Here is a 20,367-nt window from a genome sequence, read left to right as displayed (position 1 = left end):
GTTATTTAGGAAAAACTGCATTTTTTGGGTTTGGGGGGGCCCAGCGCGGGGGGGACCGGGGACCAAACGAAATTTTTCCGTAAAAGTCTAGTGGGGCTACATGCCCACCAAATTTCATGTTCCCCGGTGTTTCGGTGTCCCTGGTATCGTTGACGAAAAATTCAGTAGCCTAGATGAGGAAAAAAAAAAAAAAACTTTGACAATCCCTATATGACCGCTTTCGCTAGCTACGCTAGTGGCGGTCATAATTAAATATTATCTAGGCTACATAAATAGGTAAACCTATTAAAAAAAAAAAACAGCAATGAATGTGCGTTTAATGCTGTATTTGTCCAGCAGATGGCAGCAAAACACCTCTTATTGTAAAGACTATAGTGTTGCACATGAGGGAGAGTGAATCAATGGTTTTTCTTCACTAATATCAACATTTATAAGTAACTTGTTTCATGTAGTAGAGCTCATTTCACTGCACATTGATTTTACACTTTATCTGCTGTTGGGCCATTCCACCAAATGGGTGACATTTACTTGTTGTAACTTCAAAATTTTACTTTATTTTTTTAATCTTTTTTTCAACACTGAATCAAATACTACACATATTTAACTCAGGCAACTTTATTTTTCATAAATCTCAGGCAACTTTATTTTTTACAAGGTTTCTAAGCAGAAGATGGACGCATGTTTTCTCAGTCCTGTTACCGAAACTCATGTGCTGTTTAAAAAGCATGTTTAAAAGCATGTCAGTTAATTCCTTTGTTTTCCACACAGTTAAATGTTTATTTTAAAGAAATTGTTTGTTATATGTTCAAATAACTGATATTTGTGACAACAACAACAACAAAAAACACTATATTAAGGCAAGGTGTATTTTAATAAAAACACAAAGCCATTTTTTCATTTTGAAGAAGACTTAAGCCTCAAGTTATAATTTTTTAAATCATTTAATTTATTAAACAATTGTATAAATAATGGAACAAACAAAACTGATAAAAACAGTGGTTTACCTTTATATTTTTAGAAAAAAAAAATGTAACAGAAATGAACACTTGGTAACAGGAATGAGTGTCCATATGTGTGTGCATGTGTGTGTATGAGAGAGAGTGTACATGACTGTGTGTGCATGTGTGTGTATGAGAGAGTGTACATGACTGTGTGTGCATGTGTGTGTATGAGAGAGTGTACATGACTGTGTGTGCATGAGATTTCTATGTGCTAGTAGTACTAGTAGTAGTAGGTGAATAGTATTATATACAGGGGTGTAATTTGTGGGGGGGTTGGGGGGGAGATAACACCCCCAATATTTAAATCTATGCATTACAACCCCCCCCCCCCCCCCCCCCCCCAATATTTATACCATGATCACATGAAAAATATGCAGACCCAAACTTCAACCCCCCCCCCCCCAATGTTCAAACCAAATCTACGCCCTTGATTATATATAAACTTATATTTACAATATTAAATCAACAAAACAGAGGACTCTACTCACTCCTGATACTTTAACTCACTCCTGTTATTTTTCACATGAGTAACAGGACTGAAAGTAACAGGATTGAGTTTTTAAGCAAAAAAGTTATCAAATACATGACATATGGCAACACATGCTAATAGCATGAGGACACTGAACAAATTCTAGTGACTTACCAAATTAAAATAAACAAATAACATCTAAGAAATAATTTAGGTAACAGAACAGTACGTTGAGATTGACCTTCTCGGTCATATTTACAATTTTATAAATTATACAGAAATTTCTTGTGGAATGTTCCAAGTTTTTCAGAGGGGGGAATGTGTTTGGGGTAACAGGAGTGAAAACCAGAGGACACGACTAAAATGTGTATTTTATCTAAAATATTAGATAAAATATTTTTTTCTCATTAAAAAAAAACATTTTAAAGCATAGATTGGATATAAAGTCACACAAAAATGCAAAAAAAAAAGGATTTTAATCATCATATTTCATGGTAAAGTTTAGAGATAGAGAATGGGGACATGCAACAAATGCTATTTATTAGTGTTCTAGGTAGTTTTTATGAATGTTTTTAATTATACATTTTAAATTTGCAGTTAGCTTAATGTGCGGGACACTTTGCTTAATAATAAAATGTATTTTAGAGTTCATTTTCATACATTTTTATACATATAATGTCATGGGGACAGAAATGTGGAAGTTATTATTCGGTGGAATGGCTTAATAGCCTTTAGCCTAGACATATAGAGTGACCGAATGTAGGCCTATTCACTCTCTTTAGTGGGATTTTAATATTAGAATTTTAAAGTTGTCCATTTATTTTCACGATTTTGCTGCATTCACTCACTCACTCAAATGTTTTATATATTTACAGTAGAAAGTTTACAAATTATATTCATGGAACATTATCTTTACTTAATATCTTAATAATTTTTGGCATAAAAGAAAAATCGATAATTTTGACCCATACAATGTATTGTTGGCTTTTGCCACAAATATACCCGTGCACTTGTGACTGGTTTTGTGATCCAGGGTCACATATGTGAATAAAAGCCTAAATTCAATGTGTTCATCATATACAATGATCATGTCTCTCTCTTGGTAGTTGTGTGGACTGTCAATGGAAGGACAAAAATCTCTAAAATTTCTTTTAAAATATCTTCATTTGTATTTCGAAGATTACAGGTTTGGAACGACATGAGGGTGAGTAATTGATGACATTTTTTTTATTTTTGGGTGAACTAAGCCTTCAAGGAAGATCCATTATGTCATGTACATATACACATTTTCACCACCCTTACATTCTTTACCTAAATGATTGACACATGTTTTATTATGTGTGTCTCTGTAGGAATTCTTGAAAGACAAATCTCAGTGTGAGGAGGCTCTCCAGAAATACAAGGAAAAGAAAATAGCAACATATCAGCTGTTGAAGAGAAAAACCAAGAAGGGTCAGCCCAACCTCAACCTGCAGATGGAGCTATTGCTGCAAAAGATTCAAGCGCAGCGCAAATAACTCACATCAGACTTAAAAACTGTTTAAAGGTGTTTAAAGCATTTTAAAGTAAAAATGCAATATCACACAATAAAATGTGCAGTTTGGGTGAGTTTTTTTTTTTTTTGCTCTACTTGCTCTAAATTATGCTCTACTTAAGTTAATTCAAGCCGACAGTACACAAGAAATACTATTACTAAATACTATGGCAGTAAATTTATGGAAAAATGTGATGCCTAATAATAATCTGGTAATATTATAATAATGATAAAAGTGGTAAATAGATTTTCTCATTATATTTAGGTAGATAATGCTGTCAGCAGCTGAACTCCATAACAGTTTTTTCAACTCCTTTAAACATTTAATGTTTTGCGTTTTCTCATTTCCTCTAACTGCTTTTAATATATATATATATATATATATGTATATATATATAATTTGTGACAAATGTAATGAATAAATGGTATCTTTTGTTTATTAGGCAAAATATTGATATCAAAATAAAAAATAATAGGCAAAATATTAAAATACAAATACTACAAAATTTGTTTCAATGCATGTAACCTGTTATACAAAAATATTTCAGATAATAAAAACATGAATCTTTAACCACAGTTTAAGAAACCCCCATATCTCCAGGAACTGTAATATGATTTGATGAAGAGGCAGTGGGTGTGGTCAGTGAGTCATATGGCTCCTCCCTCTTTATTTGACTCCTCCTCCACATCATCATAATCTGTTTTTAAAAACAAAAGCAAACTGATAATTTTCATTGTAATATTTACATCAAGATGTAGTTTAAATGAGAAACATAACAAATAAAAGCAGATATAGGTTATAGAAATGTTACAATAACCTACCCAACAGGTTCCTCTCATCTTCACTGCTGTTCTTCACATCATCATACTCCTCCTGATCTCCCTCTGATCCACATGTGAAATAAAAACCTCACATTGTAGTTTGTAAATCAGCTTGTGTCATTAATGATGTCATTGATCTCTTTCACCTCATGACTGTCTGAGATTATTAGATTTACTCCTGATAAAGTCATGATGATTCATTAATGGTAGAAATGTTCAATATTAGTGGGTGAAGGTGATCATGAACTGCAGTTCTGTGTGACTCACCTTTTACATCTGGAAAGATCTGTTCATTAATGATGACATCATCATAATGCTCTGGTGTGTCCACTACACATGAACAAATAGACAGAACAAACATTGCATTATATCTTACAATGTAATGGGATTAATACATAATATCATAAATCACTATAAAAGGATTATGGAAAATACACCAATAACAATAAAAAGTAAACACCATTTTTGATAGAGTTCTGTCCACTTGTCATTACATCATCATAGCTCTCAGGTGTGTATTCTGTAAATTTAACATGAGAAAATATATTATGTATATATATTTCTATATATACATATATACAGATTTTAATATATTTTAAATGTTTCTTCCTATTATAGAATAACCGAATGACACCTGTCTCACGATCTGGTTTCATTCCATCAGTGATGACATCATCATAGTATCCCGGTGTGATTTCCTTCATCATCTCTTCTGCATCAAAACATGTATAATTTGGGCATTTTTTAATATTTTGGGAAACAAAATAAATGTAAAATATACTGTTGCAGGTTTTGGGTAATGAATGTTAGCTGTGTCCCAATTCGTCGGCTGTGTCCTCCGGTCGTCGCATTTGAAGGCTGTATACCTCATCAAGGATGTCTTATTTAAGAGAAGTAACCATAATAAAATTGACTGTTATTCCTCATGAGGTGTAAAATACTGAAATTTCTTTCTTACTTTGCAATCTAACGGGTATTTTTCTTAAATGAGACCGCCTCAGTGACGTATGCAGTCTTCAGATGCGACCTCCGGAGGACACAGCCTCTGATTGGGACACAGCCTCTGATTGGGACACAGCCTCTGATTGGGACACAGCGGGATCACTGACCTTTCAGGACACTGCCATTGGTGACATCATCATAATATGCAGTCTTGAACTCTTTTTCTAATAAGATAAAAGTTTTAGTATTGTGAACAGTTGAATTAGTGTTAAAATGTGTAAATTTCATTTTTTATATATTTGTAAATCAAATTATTGATTTGGATCTACTTCAGCTCTAACCTGAGAGAAGCTCATCAGCATCTTCATACCCAGAATGCAGTTCTTCAGAGACGAGACTTCCTGTTAAAGGACAGCAGAACAGTCAGAAACATGTTCATAATTCCATACAGACTGAATCCTCATTTCTCATTTGGATCATAAAGCATTGTGTTACTTACAACACAACACAAATATTAATTACTTACACTTTAAAAGCATTAGAGGCAGAAATCCTAAGTTTTAGGCCTATTAGCAAACACACATGTATCCTCACATGAACCCATTCCTCACTGCCTTCCAGAAATACACACAGGAAGAGACAAACACAAATACACACACACAGACACATCTGCACCTAGACTTGCAAACATATGAACCCCTCCTTATTACCCTCAAAATACACACAGGAAGAGACACTCACTGACACACACTCACACACACACACACACACACACACACACACACACACATAAAGATGCACCTGCAGCTCTGTGGTTTTCTGTGAGGAATTCTCTGGTTTAAAGCCGGAGGTTTAACAGGACTAATAATAGATGAACATCAAGTGTCTGACAGACTCTCTTATTAATAATATTAAATAAGATTCACGGCTCATGTCTCACCTCTCTGAGTGAAGTGATTGTGTCTGTGATGAATCTCCTCATAAACGGCCTCAGTCGTCGTCCTGTGTCTCCTCTTAGAGAGAGCTGTGAGTGTAGACAGACAAACCTGCTGTCAGTTCACAACACATGACTGATCACACACTGAATAACACACAATATGACAGTCTCTGGATCTCTCCTACCTCTCCTCATCACTCTGTTCTGCTGAATCAGTATAAGCAGTGGCACTGAGAGCAGTAAGAGCAAAACTCCCAGTACAACCACAAGCACAGAGAGAGACACTGGAGGAGTTTGTGGAGGAGTGACTGATGTTGAGCGCACTGTCTGAGAAACTGGAGGAGAAGCTGATGTTGTTGTGGCAGGAGTAGTGGACACTGACAAATCTGTCAAATCAGACACAGACAGATTAAAAATCATGCAAATACACAGTTAGAAACACTAAAATGATGTGAAAATGACTAATATTGGTCAGTGTGTTGCTCTGACTTGCACAGGTGAGTCCAGCGTGCTCTTTGTGGGAGCAGTCAGTGTGGTTCTTCAGGGAGAGAGGACAGTCCCACAGGTGAATCTCATTCCCTCTGCACTCGACTCTGTTCAGCCACACAACACCTTCACCAGCACCAAAGACTGAATTCCCATCAGCCCTCAGTGCTGCTCCACAACCCAGCTGCCTGCAGACCACCTGAGCATCGCTGATGTCCCACAGATCAGCACAGACTGAACCCCACACAGCGTTATGATACACCTCCAGCCTCCCAGAGCACCGGCCCAAACCTCCACTCAGTCTGAGAGGAACATGATCTAAAACACACACAGCAACATCACTGACCAGCAATACATTTACAATGCATTTTATGACTATTTAAAGTTGTGACAAATTATGAATGTGGAATGTGGATTCAGTGTACAAGTGCTCAGATATTAATAATTCAAGATACTGTGAATAAAGAAAATACATCCTTATAATTATGTTACTTGAACACTGTCTCTGGTGAGGAGATTCTGAGGTGGAACATGTCAGACGACTCCGAGGAGATTCAAGAGTCTGCTCCTCTAAAATTAAAACGTTAAAATTTAACTCAATACTGCAAAAATTATAAATATTAAAAATAATAATAATAATACTGAAACAAACATGACGTATTCCAACTATCTTAAATCAGTTAAGTATCTTCTTACCTGAGCAGGTGATCTTGGCCACTTCATCATCACAGTCATTCTGTCCCCAGGGTGAAGATGGACACTGCCATAGAGTGAAATCATGACGTCGACATTTAAGATTATCAAGCCAATTATGAGACTTCAGTCCCTCTGAAGAAGTGGGTTCACTGCCAGATCTTCCACAGTTCAGCTCTTGACAGATCAGACTCGCTGTGTCTCTGTCCATCTTGTTGTAACACACATTACCCCAGGATCCATTGTAGAAAACCTCCACATTCCCTTCACAGCCCTCAGTTAACCTGATCTCTTTAAACTCTAGATGGAAAAGGATGAGACTGAGAATCAATGCATTTAAAACAATTAACTCTTTAATGTCTTCTCACTGTCTTTTTAGAGGAAACATACAGTGAAATAATTGGTCTCTACTTTACAACTTTTAATTAAACTCAAATTTTAATATAATGGAGGACACTAAAACCAAAAATGTGGAAACATATTTCTTTCATTAATGTATAAATATATAAAACACTACCGTTTTTTTAAATCGTACAAAATTTGCCTTAATTTAAAAAAAATGTTTTAACTCTACACACAAAACCACAAAACATGAACACAAGATGCAAAAAATCACACATCTCTTGCAAAATCAAACACTTCATTTAAATCTATATTACAGGGTTTTTTTTTTTATCGTTTACACATTTTGTACTTGAGGCCCACTTAGCGTAACCATTCACTCATATAACTAATCTTCAGACCAAGTCTGCAAAACTGCAAGCAGTCAATGTGAAAAATGTAGAACACAAAAAACTACTGTATCTTTTGCTTGTTTAGTGCAGTGTACAGGAGTTTATCACACTTACATGTATGTGCACAAATACTGTATATATACATACTCAATCGATAAACTTTACAGTTATTGAACTGAACTGAACTGATATTATATTATATATTTACAAAATAAATGAACTGATTATATTATATTATATATTTACAAAATAAACAGAAATCCAAGGGTTAAAAGTGTATTTTTTTCTCTAAAATTCATTTTTGATTTCTAAGTGATCAAATTAGGTATATTTACACTATAAAAATAAATGCAAGAGGGTAAAAATTATTTCTTTCTTTGTGAAAAACATTGCGTTTTGAAGGAGGAGACGGGGTGGTGGAGGGATGCAGAAAACACTGTCGAGGAACAGAGGTGAGTCGGCTACGTATTTATAGGCCCTGTTTCATGCTGATTGGATAGATCATTTGAATGTTAATAAAACATAATTTAGTGCTGTAGATTCATAGTGTCGTGCTGCAGCTCAAGTAGTTTAGAAAACTGTCAGAGTATTTTAGTAGTATTCTGTCTACATTTGAAAAATGCACTTGTATTAACAGAATAGGTTCATACATTTTTTTTTCTTTCTTGACTTATATTTAACATGTATAAGTACACCTGATATCATCGGTCACATACATAGGTTATTGAAATGTTTAAAATTTCACCTAAAATTTGTTTACTGTTCACCTGAGCACACGACTCCTACATCCTCCTTGTGTTGACAGTCATGTTTCCCCCAGCCTGGAGAAGAGCAGTTCCACAGGGACGTCTCATTCCCCTCACACTCCACCTCATCCAGCCATATGGGTCCAGAACCAGGACCAAACCAGGCTGGTACCTGCTGGTTACTGAGGGCCACTCCACACTGCAGCTGTCTGCACACCACATGGGCATCTTTAATATCCCAGGAGTCATCACACACTGTCCCCCATGAGCCGCTGTGAAAAACCTCCAGCCTCCCTGCACAGTCTCCCCCAGAACCCACCAGCCTGATGGACCCGCGACCTGATATTCAGAGAGAGAAAAACACATTATTGATCACTAACAACTGAAGAATCTGCCCAGATGTTGTTGTTCTCACCAAGGCAGGTGATTGACAGCTGTTGTGTGGAGCTGCAGTTGAGAGTTTGTGGAGAGCTGCAGTTCCCCAGATGAGCTTCACTCCCAGAGCACTGGAAGCCCGTCACACACTCATGACTGTGTTCAGGACTGGATGAAGAGGAGCCGGAGAAGTTCAGCACAGAGCCACAGCCCAGCTGTCTGCAGACCACAGAGGATTCAGTGAGACTCCAGGAGTCCAGCAGAACTCTCCTCCAGACCTGATGGATGGAAACTTTCAGCTCCCCCTCACACTGTCTCTCTCCAGACAACCGCACCAGACCATCATGAACAGCCAGAGAGGAACCTAGAGAGGAGAGTTTGGTAATATGCTTTACATTAATAATACATCAAAATAAATAAAAAAAATAACATAAAGAAAACTGAAATATTGCATTCATAGGCCTACTATTAAGTCTTTCAGGGGCATGAAATCAATGAAGTCAGTAATTCTTCCAGTAATATGGACTCACTAGAGCAGACGACTCCAACATCTCGTCTATGAGAACATTCAGCTCGACTCCATGAAGAGACGGAACATTCTGAGAGTTTTGTTTCATTCCCGTCACAATCAAACACATCAGCCCAGATTTCACCACTTCCCTCTCCAAACCAGTCTGATCCCACAACAGACACAGCAATCCCACAATTCAGCTGTCTACAGAGGACACTGGCAGCTCTCATATCCCAGCATGCATCACACACTGTGCCCCATTTACTGAAGTACTGACGCTCAACTCGACCAGAACAGACGTCAGAACCATTGACCAGTCTGAGATCAGTGTAACCTGGACAAAGAACAGAGATCTTACTGAAATTGATCAAACCAAGAATAATCAAATAATTAGATTTAGTATTTAATAATTAGATTCCTCTATACAGTAGAGAGGCTGAACATTGATATTTTACCAGAACATATCAGTCCCACGTTGTGTTCATGGGTACAGTTTATATTATGTGAGGTTGATGATGGACAGTGTCGAATGTGTGATTCATTTCCTCTGCACTGAATCTCTTGTGTCCACATCTGAGCGTCTCCTTTGCCAAAAGCATCTTCTCCCAGCACCTGTACAGGAGCCCCACAGTCCAGCTCTCTACACACAACCTCTGCATCCTGCTGGTCAAAGGCAGCGTCACACACTGTGCTCCATCGTCCTCCAATATACATCTCCACTCTTCCAGAACACAGGTGAGACCCAGAAACAAGACCAGACCTTCCATAGTTTTTGGTTTCTGATTACATTTACACAACAGAGAAGACCATCTGTCATAATGATTATGATATGGACATAAAACAACACCAGATTTTTTTAATGGATTAAAACCAATGAGAAGTTCAGACCATGAAATGCTTAATAATAATTGATTGTCTATAATTTGCTTTGAAAATAAATTACACACAATTATTTTAAATTGCAAATAAGATTTATCAATACGTATCAATAAAAGTCTGATCAGTGATGCATTAACAGAGTGATGTATGGAGCCGCTCACCTGAGCAAATGACTCCAGCATCTTCATGATGACGACAGTTATGAGCACCCCATCCGTTTGATCTACAGTTCTTCAGTGTTGACTCTGATCCACTACAGCCCACATTATCCATCCAGATTTGTCCTGATCCTGGTCCAAAGCGAGTATTACGCACAGCCTCTAGAGCCTCTCCACATCCTATCTCTCTACACACCACTGCAGCATCAGTCATATCCCAGTCATCACGACACACTGTTCCCCACTGACCATCATGAAGAACCTCCACTCTACCAGCACAGCGACTGTTACCATCAACTAACCTCACAGTCTCAAAATCTGTACATGAAAGAGAGAAAGGGATCGAATCATGCAAAGTCAAGAAACATAAGATGTAAAAAGTTGGTAAATAGAAATATATATAAATATTTTGAACTGGACAACTAAAGCTGGGCATGAGTGTATAACAAATTGGATTCCTGTAAAAGCTCAAATAATTTATAAAATGTAATTGATAATTAATGATCTAGTGTCAAGATCTTAGTTTCTAGATATTACAAAGTCTTCTATTCAGTTTGTAGTGGCATAATGCCATCATAAACAAACTACTTATTTAAAAATCTATTTTGCACTTACCAGATGTGGTTATAGTGACTATAGAGGAGAGTAAAATGAGTGTCAGAAATCCCTCCATCTTCTTCTGCTCGTCACACTGTTTGTTTGACTCTGTTTCTCCTCTGCTCCCTCAAACACACTGAAGAAACTGGCTCCTGTCAGTCCCCTAAAGAGAGAGAGACTCTCACAGCTGCCAATGACACTCACTGTTACCTTATTAGACACAACAGAGGAAATCATCAAACACAATCACTGACAAATCACACAGCAGCATTTTTATTTTCTCCATATCAATAAAGTGTGAGCGCTGATGAGCGGGACTCCTCCTCCAGTGTGAAGAGACACTTCACTGAGGACAGACTCGTGTCAGTCATATGTCAGCGTGGAGAGAAAGTCACACTAAACTTAAAGGAGATTGATAGAGAAACACTGCAGGTTATATTCAGCATCAAAGCCTGTCTCTGCACACACAGCATACAAGACTGACTGATGACTGACTGCTCACTTACTGAAGCTTCATTTCACACACAAAAATAGTTTTGCTGTAAATTAATGTTTTAATAAGTTTATTTTTGTGCATAATATTAAGTGTCGTTTACTATGTTCTAACCAAGAGCACAATAAACAGTGTTTTAATAATATATAAAATGAACTGGACTGGTTTGTGTACAACAAACAGAGGCTATTCAAATAATATTTGTAAATAAACATTAGTTTCTGTTCCAAAGTTATTCATTTGGCATCATATTATGCATTTGTAGCTGTTATGTGTGTTTAGTGTGTTTGATGCTGTAATGCTTGATTCATCCACCAGATGGCGGCAAAGAACTTGTTATTGTGAAGAGAAGCAGACAGGAGTCTTGACCTTGTGGACAAATCTACAGACATTTGGACAGAAATTGATCTTTACTCTTTTTACAGATACTAATCTTTTTTATTATTAAACATAGAGCTTATTTTACTGCACATGTATTTGAGTGATATTTGTATTTTCTTTAGGTTATTATAATAATCATTAACATATGACATATAATAATCATATAAAGCTAATTATATATATATATATATATATATATATATATATATATATATATAAACACTTCCTTTTGAAGTGTTTTACCTTCCCCAAGATCAGTGGTTCTTAACCAGGGGGTCAGGGCCCACTAAAGGGGGCCTCAGCAAACTTCTATATGGGTCCGCAGGATGACTTAAAATATTACAATTAACATTTTATTATTATTTACAATATAATTGATATTAATAATATTATTAATGTGAATCATTTTTATTAAATGCTTGTTTTTATTTTACATTAGAGAAGTATTATTGCAATGGTGATATTTATTTATAGTTCAAACAATAATAAAATAAATTGTGAATAATAATCATTATTATTATTGTTGTAGTTGTTGTTGTTATTGCAGTTATATTGAATGAGGGAGAAAATGGGAGGTTTCCTTTTTTTCCTTAGCTGATATTATACCTGAATTATAATCCATTTTCCTCATGTTCATCTATATATGATCTTAAATAAGTTGAAGGTGCAGTGAATTGTTAAATACTGGGTTGTTCTGTTTAATAGTGATGTTCTGAACTGGTAAGAGGTTCAGTCACAGTCCTGTTGAATCATCATTTTTTTTACCAATTGAGCAAAGTACATCATTTCTCACAAGCCTCTGAAAGATTGTCCAATAATATCACTTTGAATTACAAATAATATATCAAATGAATTACAAAGAATATGGCAAATGGAAAGAAAAAGCACACAGATGAAGTTAATAAGAAACAACATGAAAGCAAATTATATTCTATTTCAGTTTAAATGTAGAAAATCAGCTAAATGTAATTGATCTGATTACAAATAATGAGGATTACATTACACTGAAAAAAGGAAAATAATTGCAAACAGATAATGTTTTTAAGACTTTTTTGTTCTCAGACAATGTATAATTGAAAAGAGGTATTTTTTAAAGTTCTTTCATAAAGAAAGAGAGGTTTAGCATTTAGATTTATGAATGTGGAATTTAGCGAGTAACAAGATCAGATTAATTACTCAGTAATTACTATTAGTAATTATCAGTAATTAATCAGTAATTAATCAGGCGTGATTCCTACACAGATTCTGATAAGTAAATTAATAAATAATATATGCAACATCATGCATGCAAAAATAAAATGCAGATACATACATTATATTTCATGATTCAAATTATGTCCTCATGTGAGGACAGTGGGTCTATGATTTACCATAGTACTAGCAATTATGTGAAGTGTCAGTACAAATGAAGTGATAAACACTGACAAAATCTGATTGTGTTATAATAGTAATGGTAATGGCCAGCAGAGAGCAGTAGAAGACCACTTATTGGCTCACTCTCATTTTAAACTTCTTGATTTTGATCATAGAAAACAAGCTAATGTGCATTCTCAAAATCTACAACTCTGATAATAAGGTATCTAGAATTATTCATTGATCTCATAAAATACCTACAATCATTTTGACTCATCCTGTTTTTTAAAGTCCCCCTGTGAAAATCAAGCTTTTATTGTTGTTTATGTGTCTGGTGTTTTATTTTATTTTATTTTTATTGTTTGCCCACAGTAGAAAACTTACATTAACAGTCTCATAACAAAGTTCTATTCATTTGAAAAGAAGGTTCTCTGCGCTTCTGTAATCCACAAACAATCCGGTGCAACCAGGGCAGGACAAAACAAACCAGACAAAAGGAATCGCCGGTGCAGCACAGATGTCTACTAATTAAAATATTTATTTAAGGTGCATAACAATGAATGACTAACGTTTCGATGTAAAGTTATATCTTCATCAGAGTCCTTGGAGAGAATGAGCAATGAAGCCATTAATAAGGATCATCAACAGGTGTGATTAAGGGGGCGTTGGCCACCCAAAAATACACCCCTCTAAGTTCTATTCATGTTACAGGGTACAAAACCTAAAAATAATAATGATAAAACAACAACCACAGATAAACAATGTCATTAATTTAGAGCATCATTTAAATAGGAAATCAAAGGAAATTATCAGAGATTAAGAGCGGTCTGATATGTTGAGGGAGTTTCTTTATATATTCCCAAAGGGGAGATCATATCAGCCAGAATTTTAGATTTCTGATGTTTGTCGTAGGTGAGCTTTTTAAGTGGTAACCATGTAGCGATCTGTGATGTCCACATTTTAAGGGATGGAGCCTGTGATGCAGACCAAAGTAACTAAATGCATTTTTTAGCTGAGTATACCAGGACAACAAATAGCTGTATTGCATCTTTTTTAAACAGAGTGTTCACATTAAGATTCAATTAATATTGGGATCATATCGAAGTGTAGTCTAAGAAGATCTTCCATTACATTATGTACTTTCTTTCAGTATATGACAAAATTTTGTCACAGTACCAAAAACAATGCATGAATGTACCTTTATCTTTATTGCACTTGAAGCACAGGCCTGTAGCGTTGATAAACATCTTCTTAATATGCATTGTTGTAAGATATATCCTATTAAAGAATTTGAAATTGAGCTCATGGATCCCAAGGGAGGTACATTTAGGTTACACGTTATCACGTACAACATCCCAGTCATTCTCTTCAATGGTTTGACCAATGTCCTTCTCCCAGACACCCTTCAGTCCTGGCAAGGCAGAGGCAATTGCTAGACAAGATGTCATATGTCCTTAATATTGATCCCTTTAAGCAGATTGAATTTAGTAAAAGGTCTTCAATCTCTGTTATGTCCATTCCTAACTCTCATTTGTCTATCTTTAGTTTTAAAAAAAAGTCGCAACTGAAGATATTTGTAAAAAAAAAAAAAAAAAAAGGCTTTAGAGTATCCTCTGAAAATAGACAAGAAGAATAGACAGCCACGTTGAAAGCTCAATATTTTGTAATGTTAAGGGTAAATCAGGGTTAAAAGATAGTGGAGAAGACAGGGAAAGAGAGGCGATTGAGAAGATGGTGAGTTTGAACATGTAAGACGACTTTGAGGGGGCTCACAATTTTCCTCCACTGAGAATAAAATGTTAAAGGTTCAGATCACTGAACAGAATATTACAAATAGACATCATAAATAATACATAAAATAATCATATTTAAACAAACATGACAACTTCAAACCATCTTAAATCAGTTAAATATCATCTTACCAGAACAAGTGATCTTGGCCACTTCATTATCAGTCATTCTGTCCCCAGGGTGAAGATGGACACTGCCATAGAGTGGAATCATGACATCGACATTTTATATAATCAAGCCAATTATGAGACTTCAGTCCCTCTGAATAATTGGATTCAACACCAGATCTTCCACAGTTCAGCTCTTGACAGATCAGACTCGCTGTGTCTCTGTCCATCTGGTTCCAGCACACATTACCCCAGGATCCATTGTAGAAAACCTCCACATTCCCTTCACAGCCCTCAGTTAACCTGATCTCTTTAAACTCTAGATGGAAAAGAATGTGCATTAAAAATATTGATCTGTTTACAGTTTAAAGTTACGGTTAAAGTTTACAGTTTTTTTCAATTGCTGACATCCTTTTGTCCAATCTGTAGTCACATTTTCAAAACTCTAAACACAATTAGCACAACATCTGTCTCTTGTGATCATACCATTAGCACAATTCATGTTCACACAAAATGCAGTCAATTAACACATTTCTAGAATGCCTACATTTTCTTTACATATAAGCATACCCAATGCCAAAATCATGGATCTTTATAGTCTTTTTTTTTTTACAAATGCTTAAACGCAGCATGCCAGAAATTAAGACATAATGTTCCAAACCATAGATACAGTATAACGTCTTCTGCAACAACATCAGCTCAAAAGAACTGAAACAGATTAAAAAAAAAAAAAAAAAAAAACAGCTGATAAGCATTTTTAAATTACTGATCATTACAGTAATAAATAGCTGATTCCAATCTCAATCAGAGACATAGACAGATGTTGAAGACTTTTCATTACATGGACATACACAATAAAAAGGCACTCTTTGGATTAGTTTTGTTCAAAGCAACACAGAACAACACAGAGGAGCAAAAAAAAAAAAAAATGTCTGAGGAAGAGGACTAGTTAGACAAGGGAGAGGACTAGATGGTCGAGGGAGAGGACTAGTTGGACCAGGGCAAGGGAGAAGGAGAGGTAGGGGGAGAGGAGGAAGAATGCGTGCTGCTGTTCAAAGGAGAGTAAGAGCTGTTGTCACGGATGAAATAAGAGCCACTCATCAACAAGAGTCTATCATTGAGAGAGGCTGGTGAAAGAGTCCAGCCTAATCTCAGACGGTCAACCGTTGCTTCCATTATCCGGATTTTTCAACAAACCAACAGGTAAATTGAGGGCTATCAAGTTGCTGTTTGCTGACCACCTATGTTGTGTTTTTGTTGCTCGTCTAAAGGACACAATGACTTCCTCTCTCTGGGGGAAGAAGAAAGCTTCTCAGTGCAAGAACATGCCATTGTAGGATGGGTCATTGCTGACAATGACTGAGAGAAATTCAGACCAGAATTGTAGAGGACAACCTGGTATTCCAGAACGTGGAAAGCATCAGCCTGGCTACCATTGCTCGGACTCAGACTTTGACCCAAAACACAGAATTCGAATGAAACAGTTGTACACGGTTCCCTTTGAGAGAAACAGTCATCAGGTCAAGGAACTCCGGCACCAATACGTCCAGGTATAGTGTCTGTACACCATGTCTGATTCTACAGTGACTATTCCACACGTCTTTTTTTTTTTTTTCACTATTCTCTTGCTACTCTACTCTAAGTAAACATACCCACATAGTGAAAAGCATTTATGTAAAAATTGTGATTTTTCTTTCAGAGAATTATGGAGTTGGAGGCTAATCAGACACTGCATTAATTCATTTATGTAGACGAGGCAGGGTTTAACCTGGCAAAAACACGTAGACGTGGAAAAAATTTAATTGGGAAAAGGGTCACCGTTGATGTGCCGGGTCAGAGAGGAGCAAATATCACAATGTGTGCTGCAATCTCAAGTGCTGGTTTGGTCCTGCAGAAAAGCCAGATTGGTCTCTACAGCACAGAGTGCCTTCTTTTGTTTTTAGATGACCTCCACCAACAACTGGTGCCAGAAGCAGAACAGGTAGGAGGAAACATGAGGACATTTGTGATTACATGGGACAGTGTAGCATTCCACCATTCACATGCAATCACAAACTGGTTTGCAGCAAATCCAAGAATTATTTCCCTTTTTCTTCCTCCGTACTCTCCTTTCCTCAACCCCATTGAGGAATTTCTTTCTGCTTGGAGGTGGAAAGTTTATGATCATCGGTCACATGACCAAATGTCCCTCCTGGATGCCATGGATGCTGGCTGCAGAGACATCTCAGTTGAAGACGGTCAGGGGTGGGTAAGGCATGCCAAGCGTTTCTATCCAAAGTGTATAGCGAGAGACAACATATGATGTGATGTACAGTAGACGAGAACATGTGGCCAAATGCTGAAGATCATATAGATTAGAACAGGACTTTTTTTTCTGTCCCTTTTCATTTTGCACACTTTAAACCAAACGCCATGTATGTTTGTCTTTTTTGTTTCATTTTGTTGATCACTGACAGCAATTTTATATTGCTAATAAAGCCTTTACTGCAGAAATTCTGTCGCTTACTGTTTTTTTTTTTTCTTTTTTCAGGTGTACATTCTATAAAGTATTGATGACTCCTTCACATTTAGATATTATGTTGTACACATACTGTCCAATGCACCATGAATTCACACACACACAGCTGAATAAATAATAATAAAAAAAAAAAATGGATTTTATAGTGTATGTTCTATACAGATAGAACTGAAACATAACAAGTAATACAGTTTTTGTAATGCCACCAACTGTTAGTATTTTGACAGTCATTGCTATGATTGACTATGTGTTCATGTTGGATAGAAAACAAGTGCTAGAATTTTGACTGAATAATTCGATTTTGAAACAGGTTTGCAGTGTTTTGATAGATTTAGTGTATATTGAAAAAGTTTTTTTTTTTTTTTGCATTTTGAAATGTAGAGTTGTGTGATGTAGCTGTGTTGCTGTGTTAAGAGTTTAGAAAAAGTATTTTAAGAATTGGCAAACGCTTCTTAGCAATTAAAAAAAAATCTTGCATCACAATAAGTGTATTGTGATTGTGAAAACATTTTAGTAACTAAGCTGAATTTTATTAGGTTTAGTGACAACATGTTACAATGTTGACATAGTACAATTTCTGGTAAGCTACATTTTTTTATTATTGCTTGACACAAATTTCACGATTTCAATTCAATTCAATTCAATTCTTGTGATTTGATTTAATATTGACTCATTTGGATAAATATTAGGTACACAAGATATGCCTTAATTTTTCTCAAAAAAAAAAAAAAATCTCATGCTAATAATGCTCTAATGCTGTAAACATACAGAGAGCCCTATCAGCTGGTAGTTTTATTTAAGGTTAAAGGTTAAAAACAACTCAAATTAAATACAATGCGTTTTTTATTATAAAATGATTATTTAATGATATAAGTAAAAATATAATAAATATGTAATATAGTACACATATTTAGCAAAATACTCTCTATAGCTCTTTTTTTCTAGCCAACTAACGTGCTATATATAGCCTATATTATGGTCATTATGGCTTTCCTGATAAATGTTTTGTGACATAATTGTTCTCCAGCTGTTTTATTGACCCCTTTCCGTGGTTGAAAAACACTGATTGATCGATATTATGTATGAGGAATATACATTTCGGTAAGTTGTACTGTATCTTTCAACATTGTTCATTCGAGAGAGCTCAAGCTGAGCCTCGGGTTCAAGCCTCTTCCAAGGACAGCAAGCCAAGTTTCACACATTGATTGTACACTTTATCTGCTGTAGTAATCGCCTAGCATGCAACAATAAAGAAAGCAGGGCAGAAAATGTTTTGTGTGGACCAAGATGTGGAATAAACAACACATTCTGGTGCCATTGATTTATGACCAACACTACCAGCTGTTCCTTGTAACAATAATGTTGTTCCACGTAATAGTAACATGTAGGCTTTCCTGTTTATTTTTGTTAAATGTTTATTGAATTTTAAAGTTATTTGTAACAAAATGCTTTCTCTGTATTCAGGTTTGACTGTAATAATAATAATGCAAAAATGTGTACACTTCAAATAAAAAATAAAACATTTTTTTATAAAACCTTGACAAAAAGTAGTATTTGAGAAATTCTAAAAAATACATTCAAATCCACATCTTAAAAGTAAGTAAGTAGAGAATTCACAAGCCTCTCCTTAGAGAGCTATAATACAGACATCTAGTGGTAACACCATGAAAAAATTACATATTTTATTTTATTTTTCTCTCAACTAATCCACCTTCAAAATTTGATTTAAAAGGCCTCGGGCCCTATCATACACCTGACGGAATGCAGCGCCAATCGCGACGCAAATGTTTTTTGCTAGTTTCAGCCCAATGCAATTATCATTTTCACATCCTGCGCCACATTGTTTAAATAGCAAATGCATTAGTACGGTGGCCAAGAAGTGCAAAATAAACCACAATTCTGAAAACAAAACAACAAAATTATAAACGCAATGGAAAGACTAAAACAAATTAACAAGTTAGAAAACACAATAACAATTCCGAAAACAAAATAACAAATTAGAAAACACAACGACAATTCAGACAAAACGGAAAAGGTGGGTATATGTGGTGAATGGAATACTGACCGCTGATTGGAAGAGACATCTGTCAGTCTCGTCTTGAATCCAGAAACTCTGTTGCAGTAGGCCTGTATGTGCTGAGTTTAGACTTCTGAAACCTTGCTATACAGTCGACAAAACTAAAAAGTCGATGCATGTCTCCAGTATTTTAATACGTTGTTTTGATTAACACATTATAAACATTTACTAAGCAGCAACCAAAAGAAAACTAAAAGTACCAAAAAGTAGAATGACATTATCATATGGTTTCATTTATGGCTGCAACACTTGTGTATACTGTAATGAAATTGGAAAAAGTCACTGGGCTTTTTCCGGTCTGTAGTTTTTAACGATGGATATGAGCTGATGGGGTTCTGTTCTGTTGCTGAGCATTATTAACTCATAGCCTAATATAGTGTTAAAGTTATTACAAAGTGATTCATATGGTTTATTCACGTGTTACAGATTGTTGACTTACACATAGCCCAATATAACAAAACAAACAAATGTGTGTGTGTGTCTGTGTGCACTAACTTGGATGGATTAAATGCAGATGGACAAATTCCGACTCCAAATATATGGGTTCCCATATTTTGCCTTCATATGTCACTTTTACTTTGTTTGGCAGTCGTTGCCTAATGGTTAGAGAGTCAGACTGGTAACCCAAAGGTTTGCGGGTTTGATTCTCAATCGCCTACCGGCAGGAAACGAGTGATGTGCCCTTGAGCAAAACACCTAAACACCAATCACTCCCCAGGCATCACAGAAAAATGGCTGCCCACTGCTCCGAGTGTGTGTGTCC

The 20,367-nt window shown here is 35.8% G+C and overlaps 1 protein-coding gene across 1 annotated transcript; it reads right to left on the bottom strand.

Moving 5' to 3' along the window:
• Nucleotides 1-3,088: 3,088 nt before the first annotated feature.
• Nucleotides 3,089-11,022, bottom strand: LOC311082242 (scavenger receptor cysteine-rich type 1 protein M130-like). Its single transcript, XM_084112974.1, has 18 exons — nucleotides 10,903-11,022; nucleotides 10,291-10,605; nucleotides 9,706-10,029; nucleotides 9,270-9,584; nucleotides 8,780-9,103; nucleotides 8,386-8,703; nucleotides 6,888-7,184; nucleotides 6,684-6,761; nucleotides 6,195-6,509; nucleotides 5,891-6,091; nucleotides 5,709-5,792; nucleotides 5,110-5,169; nucleotides 4,936-4,992; nucleotides 4,461-4,538; nucleotides 4,287-4,346; nucleotides 4,094-4,156; nucleotides 3,827-3,889; nucleotides 3,089-3,702 (listed from the first exon to the last, which is right to left on the bottom strand). Exons 1-18 carry the CDS (start codon nucleotides 10,958-10,960, stop codon nucleotides 3,653-3,655), a joined length of 3,060 nt encoding a protein of 1,019 aa, XP_083969100.1. The 5' UTR covers nucleotides 10,961-11,022; the 3' UTR covers nucleotides 3,089-3,652.
• Between the last annotated feature and the right edge of the window lie 9,345 nt (nucleotides 11,023-20,367).

Source organism: Abramis brama (genome assembly GCF_963993115.1).
Source record: "Abramis brama genome assembly, chromosome: 4".
Taxonomy (NCBI): domain Eukaryota; kingdom Metazoa; phylum Chordata; class Actinopteri; order Cypriniformes; family Leuciscidae; genus Abramis; species Abramis brama.
The sequence above is the reverse complement of the archived record's forward strand: the minus strand, read 5'-3'. Positions and strand labels throughout refer to the sequence as shown.